Source organism: Solanum verrucosum, unplaced genomic scaffold (assembly GCF_900185275.1).
Source record: "Solanum verrucosum unplaced genomic scaffold, falcon-dt-bn FXZP01000192.1, whole genome shotgun sequence".
In the NCBI taxonomy this organism is placed as follows: domain Eukaryota; kingdom Viridiplantae; phylum Streptophyta; class Magnoliopsida; order Solanales; family Solanaceae; genus Solanum; species Solanum verrucosum.
In genome coordinates this window covers 174,787-181,381 of record NW_026020222.1, presented here as the reverse complement: position 1 = coordinate 181,381, position 6,595 = coordinate 174,787, and the positions used below count along the sequence as shown (strand labels likewise).

At 28.6% G+C, this 6,595-nt stretch overlaps 1 protein-coding gene across 1 annotated transcript; it reads left to right on the top strand.

Annotated features, from left to right (window-relative positions):
• Nucleotides 1-3,539: 3,539 nt before the first annotated feature.
• Nucleotides 3,540-5,603, top strand: LOC125831847 (probable aquaporin PIP2-1). The gene is made up of 3 exons (XM_049510988.1): nt 3,540-4,034; nt 4,790-5,085; nt 5,160-5,603. Exons 1-3 carry the CDS (start codon nt 3,725-3,727, stop codon nt 5,412-5,414), a joined length of 861 nt encoding a protein of 286 aa, XP_049366945.1. The 5' UTR covers nt 3,540-3,724; the 3' UTR covers nt 5,415-5,603.
• The last annotated feature ends 992 nt before the right edge of the window (nt 5,604-6,595 follow it).

The following is a 6,595-nucleotide window of genomic DNA, read 5'->3' as shown; positions in this document are numbered from 1 at the left end:
ACGTTTTCCTGGAAAATGTTTTTCTGGAAAACAAGTGGATTTTTGACTTATTTTTTCATGTTTGGTTGGTGAGTAGAAAACATTTTTCTGGAAAATATTTTTTAGTGTTTGCTTTATGAATGAAAAATATTTTTGAGAAAATATCTTTTATTTTTACTAGAGAGTAGACATTTTTAATTTTTTTAAAACAAACTTTTGAATCGTTTGAACCATTTTTCATAAATAAAATTTTAAGTTGTAAATTTTTATTTTTATTTTTTTGGTTGGGACTTGGGGGGAGGGGCTGGTTTGGGGATAGAGGGGTAGAGATAAAATAAATTGATTTTTTCAAAAAATAATTGTAATTTAAAATTGGAGGAGAGTTTTGGAAAATGTTTTCCTTAGTTTTTGAAGGGAAGTCACTTTCTTAAATTTGAGGAAAATGAGTTGATTTGGAAAATATTTTCCAAACATTTAAGGCTAACCAAACATGAGAAAAATTGGAAAATATTTTTCTCCGTACCAAACACACCCTAATTGAATAATTTGGTATAATGATATGTGCTAGCTACAGTATAATAAAGACACAATTTTTTAAAAATACTTTGTATATTTTAATTTGGCATTTCTCTTGCGTATTTTTTTTGTTTGTGTGTTTTACTTCTATATATTTATATGATTATATTATTATTGTTGAATTTGGGTAGATTAAGCATAGGATTTATGTTATATGTATAGGTATCTATGATAATGTAAAAAATAATAATAGTATAAATATAATTAATATATACTGATAAGTTATTTATTATATATATATTTTTAGATTGCCAATTATTTTTAGATGAATTAATTATCGAACGTGTGTTTAGATAATTAAAAAAAAAACCTATGAAACATCATACTATTATATATATCTCAGTATTGTAGTCTTGAGATCATAATTCTTGAATTAATTATAAAGTAATTCTAAGTTTGATAGGATAAAATAGAAGAATTTAGATTGATGATGTAAATTTAATATGAATTTTTTTTACCCTCAATAAAATATAATATAAATTTAATTTTAAACTTAATCTTGAAATATTTTATATTAGGTACCAAATAATCCCTAATCTTAAAATTTATGGCTGTAAAGTTTATGGCGGTGGATTTCAATTTGTTTTAGTCATGCCTTACATGTTTGGACTAGAAAACTCCTAATCTGACGTGACTTGCCATTCAATTTGGTTCACTAATCCTCTCTTGTCATAATTGCCATTAATTTAGTCAATTTTTTTTAGTTTTGGACAGTAATAATTTGTTTATTATATTGAACCGGATAATCATTCAATGTGTTTAATCTCATGTTAGATTTTTTTTCCCGTCAAATATACTTTATAATGTTGATGTACGAACAATAGTGTTATCACTTACCACTTTTGTAGTTAGTTCTGGGGTACAAAATACAAATGATATTTCAACCTAGCTATAATTCGATTTTGATTTTTCAATATGAATAACATATTTGTCAATATCACCTATCTTTGCTCAATTTCCTAAAACCTTCTCTAACCCAATGTTGGAGACTTGGAGTTTTGTAAAAAAATTAATGCTACAAAAGCAAAAAAATAAAGGCTTATGTCATTGACAACCCCTTAAAGTTGTCTGCATAATTCACTTAGATACCTCAACTAAGACTTGTACCTATTGAACATCTAAATTGTTCAAAACATGTACCTATTAAACACAAAATGATGATATGAGAAAAAATGTATTTTGCACTTCCCTGAAGCGCGTGAAAAGATTCAAAATAGTGTCTTTTTGAATTTTTTTACATTTTTTCTTCTTTTATTGACACTTGGCATTATAATTAACTTAAAAATATTTTTCTTCTTTCATTTACACTTTTTTCAAAAAAGAAAAGGACCCCACTCCCTACCTATCATCTTCTTCATACTTTAGTTGGCAAAACATTCTTCATTTTAGCTCCAACATTGTTTTTCTTTCTTTTTTATAAAAAAAAGAATATTATTTCTTTCAAATATGAAGATAAATGAAAATCAACTATGAAGATTCAGATTTGAAAGAAAGTAAGACTTTCTTTCGTATGCTTTATTTCAAATCTCATAAAAATAAGGAACAAATATGAAGAAGAAGAAAGAAGATAAATGATTTTTACGTATAAAAAAAGTTAGCCGATATTTGTTTATTAAAATTTTCGAACAAAGATTTTTACTCAAATTCATATATAAACCCATTAAATTTATCAAAAATGATATTCAAAAAATTAAAAGAATTAATTTTTGAGCTATCAATTTCATTTTGTCATCGATGTAGAAATGAATAACCGCCGGTAAAATTTTCTTTCTTCTTCACTCTTAGTATGAAACTGTATATATATATTTTTTTAAAAGTTAATCTTTAAATTATTTGAAAAGAATTAAATTTTGTGATTTGAGAAAAAATGTGTTTTGGGAAGAGATGAAGATGAAAGGGGGTTGGGTAGGGGTGGGGTTGGGTAGAATAGGTTGACATTTTCATTTTTTTCTTTTTCTTTTTAAAAAAAATTAGATATAAAAAGTGTTTGAAATAATTTTAAACATTTTTTTTAAAAAAATAATTTTCGGGGCCCAATGCCACATGTTATTTTTTAATTAGCTGTTTTGCCACATCACCGCAAGTGTATCACTCACTCTTCATATGTTTTGCTGATTATAAAAAAATGCCTAATAGGAACAATTTTTGAATTGGTAAAAGTGTTCAATAGGTACTAATCTTGAGGTGTCTAAGTGAATTATGCGGACAACTTTAAAAGAACGCGACTTAAGCCAAAATTAAATGAATATAATTATCAGAGTTGTATTTTGACACGAGGAATTGTAATTAGCATGATGTTCTTGGAGTTTGTTAAATTTTCTTTTATTCCACCCTTTTAGGTGCCAATTCCACCAAAAGATTAAAGTGGTTCTAAGAATCTACAATTTTTTATTTCCAAAACATAAATTTGCTGTTAAGACAATTTAAAATTAACACAAACGAAAGATCATCATTTACAAATGGAAAAAAAATTTTGGCCAAAAAATTTAGCTAGAATTTGACCAGAATGATAAAAGAACATAAAAAATTGTAAACTTTATGATTTTTCAATTTTCCAAGAAATCATAATCAATTTCAATAATTTGATTCATAACTAAAAAAAACTTAGACATATTTAATGTTTTTTTTTAATACAAATACAATATTTAAGAAAAAACTACTGAATTTTATCAAAATTCTCATAGTTGATGATCTAGCAAGCTCTGCCTCTAACAAGTACCCTGACAGAAGCATCAACAACTTATTTTACTATTCAAATCTCATGACGTATAAATTATACAACTTCTTTACCACTTTAAAGCCCGTTTTTTTTTTAAAAAAAAATGCAGAAAATTAATTAAATAAAAATGTATATGTCATACCCATCAAATAAAACAAAAAACAACCAAAAGATAACGAATACTTCCTAAAAAAACACATAAAATTTAATATAAGTAGAATTGACTATATAAAAGAAAGCCGTTTACGTTGCAATGGGTGGCTCGTGGGACCAATTGCAAGCTCACAAATTCCACAATAATTAGTATTGGACGGTTCAAAATAATATTTACTTACAAAAAATTACTAAAAATTATTAAATTCTTCTCTTTTTTTCTTCCATAAATACCTATCCATTTACACTCACTTCTCATCAAATCAAAACAATTTCTCTCTCTTTAGCAAAGGAAAGATGACTAAAGAAGTTGAAGCAGTAACAGAAAGAGGAGAGTTTTCAGCAAAAGACTATACTGACCCTCCACCAGCACCATTAGTAGACTTTGAAGAACTAACACAATGGTCATTTTACAGGGCAATTATTGCTGAATTTATAGCCACTTTGTTGTTCCTTTATATTACTATTTTGACAGTAATTGGGTACAAACACCAAGCTGATGTAGATGCTGGAGGTGATGTATGTGGTGGAGTTGGTATTCTTGGTATTGCTTGGGCTTTCGGTGGCATGATTTTCATTCTTGTCTACTGCACCGCCGGTATCTCTGGTAAGTTTTCTCAATAATATTAGTTATTTCGAGATTAATTCAGAATTAGTTATTTCAAGATTATTATCTCATTTTTAGTGCTGGATAAAAATAACACTACATCTAGAGATAACTAATTTTGTGATTTTATCCCAACTAATCATAGAATAAACTTATCCTAAAAATAATCTCAAAATTAGTTATTCTTTATCCCTCCTATTGAAATTCAGAAAAATGTTTTTTGATTTCTCGTATTTGATTGGTTAAAATGTTTTTTTCTAGAGAGCAAATTTTTAAAAATAGGGAAAATGACTTTGGAAATAAAAAAAATAAAATCACAAGTGACAACAACTCATATGTTAGTATTTCAAGAAAATGGTCTGAAAAATACTTCAACTTCGGCTGAAATTGTTGTTACGATACAAAACTTTATGAAAGACCTTTTACCCTGCACTATTTAATAATGTATTTTAAATGTATATATGTATCCACGTGTGGACACGTTATTATTTATAATGATGTAATATTTATGATGTCCACGTGGGAATATATATATCTTTAAAATATACTATTAAATAGTGCAGGGGTAAAAAATCATTTTCAAAGTTCGATATTGTTATAGCAATTTGGGTCAAAGTTTAGATATATTTCAAACATTTTTTCCTAGTATTTATTTTAAGTGGAGAAATTAAAAAAGGGAGAAAAGGAGTAATTACTCTTTCCCAAATTAAATTTCTTGTTACATGTTTAATTGTTGAAATCATCTAATCATACAGGAGGACACATCAACCCAGCAGTGACATTTGGACTTTTTTTGGCAAGAAAAGTATCACTAATCAGGGCAGTATTGTACATGGTAGCACAATGTTTGGGTGCTATTTGTGGTGTTGGTTTTGTCAAGGCTTTCCAATCAGCTTACTACAATAGATATGGTGGTGGTGTTAATGTCATGGCTGCTGGTCATAACAAGGGTATTGGATTAGGTGCTGAAATCATTGGTACCTTTGTTTTGGTCTACACTGTCTTCTCTGCCACCGACCCCAAGAGAAACGCCAGAGACTCCCACGTACCCGTAAGTATATATATTTAGATTTTAAATTCTATGGAGTGACGTGACAGTATTATCTAATGTTTTAATGTTGATAGGTGTTGGCACCACTTCCAATTGGATTTGCTGTGTTCATGGTACATTTAGCCACTATCCCAATTACTGGAACTGGCATTAATCCAGCAAGGAGTTTTGGTGCTGCTGTTATTTACAATGGTGATAAGGCGTGGGACGAACACTGGATTTTCTGGGTTGGTCCATTTATTGGAGCGTTCATCGCTGCCTTCTACCACCAGTTTGTCCTCCGTGCAGGCGCAATTAAAGCTCTAGGTTCATTCAGGAGCAATGCCTGATTTCAAATTTCATCAATCCAATGAATAAGAAGAAGAAAAAAATTTGTACATAATTAAGAAGAAGAAAAAAAAGTGTTTGTTTCTTTATCCTATGAATTCCCCTTTCTCTTTTGTGTATTTGTTTTTTCATCTAATCTTGTTTGTATCTTTGAATTATTATTAAAGTTAATGTTGTCTTACAAAGTTTAAGTTTGATCAATATGATCCCTATAGTTTCACCTCACATTCTTATAACTGAAAACATCTCTTTAAAAGTTTCAAATTTAACTGAAATCATCCCTCTATTAATTTGTCCATATTGGTCAAAAACTAATAAAAAACATGATCATTATTAGTAGGGTTTAATGGACAAGATCTTGCTTTGAACATAAGAGTTGCTAACAGTAAGAGGTTTGAGAAAAAGAAAGATTAATTAATGCCTAATGACTTTGAAAGAAAGCAATAATAAGTACTAGTAAAATCAAAGAAAAGCAATGTTGCTGCCTTCTTGGCATGGAGTTTCTAATAATAATAATTATTTCAAGAGAAATATTAATTTTCTAGAACTGAAATAGTGAAGTTTGCAAATAGCTACTACTCATGTCAAATTAATATTTGTAAATATTAAGGGAAACTCAGTATGTTATGTATTTCATGTTCATAAGGGTCTGAGGAAGGGTTACACTCCTAAGAGACGCAATTTAAACAATCTATTCTGATGTAAGTATCATTATCTAGGAGTATTTAGTGATAAATTTAGTAAGAATTGGATTACATCTATCATAAACATTAATTTTAACAAATGTTCTTCCAAGCTGTGAACTTCATGATCAAATACAAACCTGAATACTTACCATTTTTTTTAAATAATTTAAATATTGTCTAAACGCATAGCAAATCTTTGATCAAATTTGCCATAGACAAGACAAGGTTTAATTTTTCCCAAGCTAACACCTTTTCAGCATAACTTATTTTTCTTCTTTCTTGATTGATGTCTCTAACTTGTGGTCTACAAGCACCTAGCTAGTAAGTACATTTGTCTCTATCCACCTCTTGTGGGTGTCATTGTCATGAGGACCCAAAAAAAAAAATGTAAACAAGCTTGTGAACCTATAGCCTTATCCAAAACCACTTAAATAATTGTCATGAAGTAATGCAGTACCAAATAGTGGAGTTAAAATATTCATAGGACTATGACAACA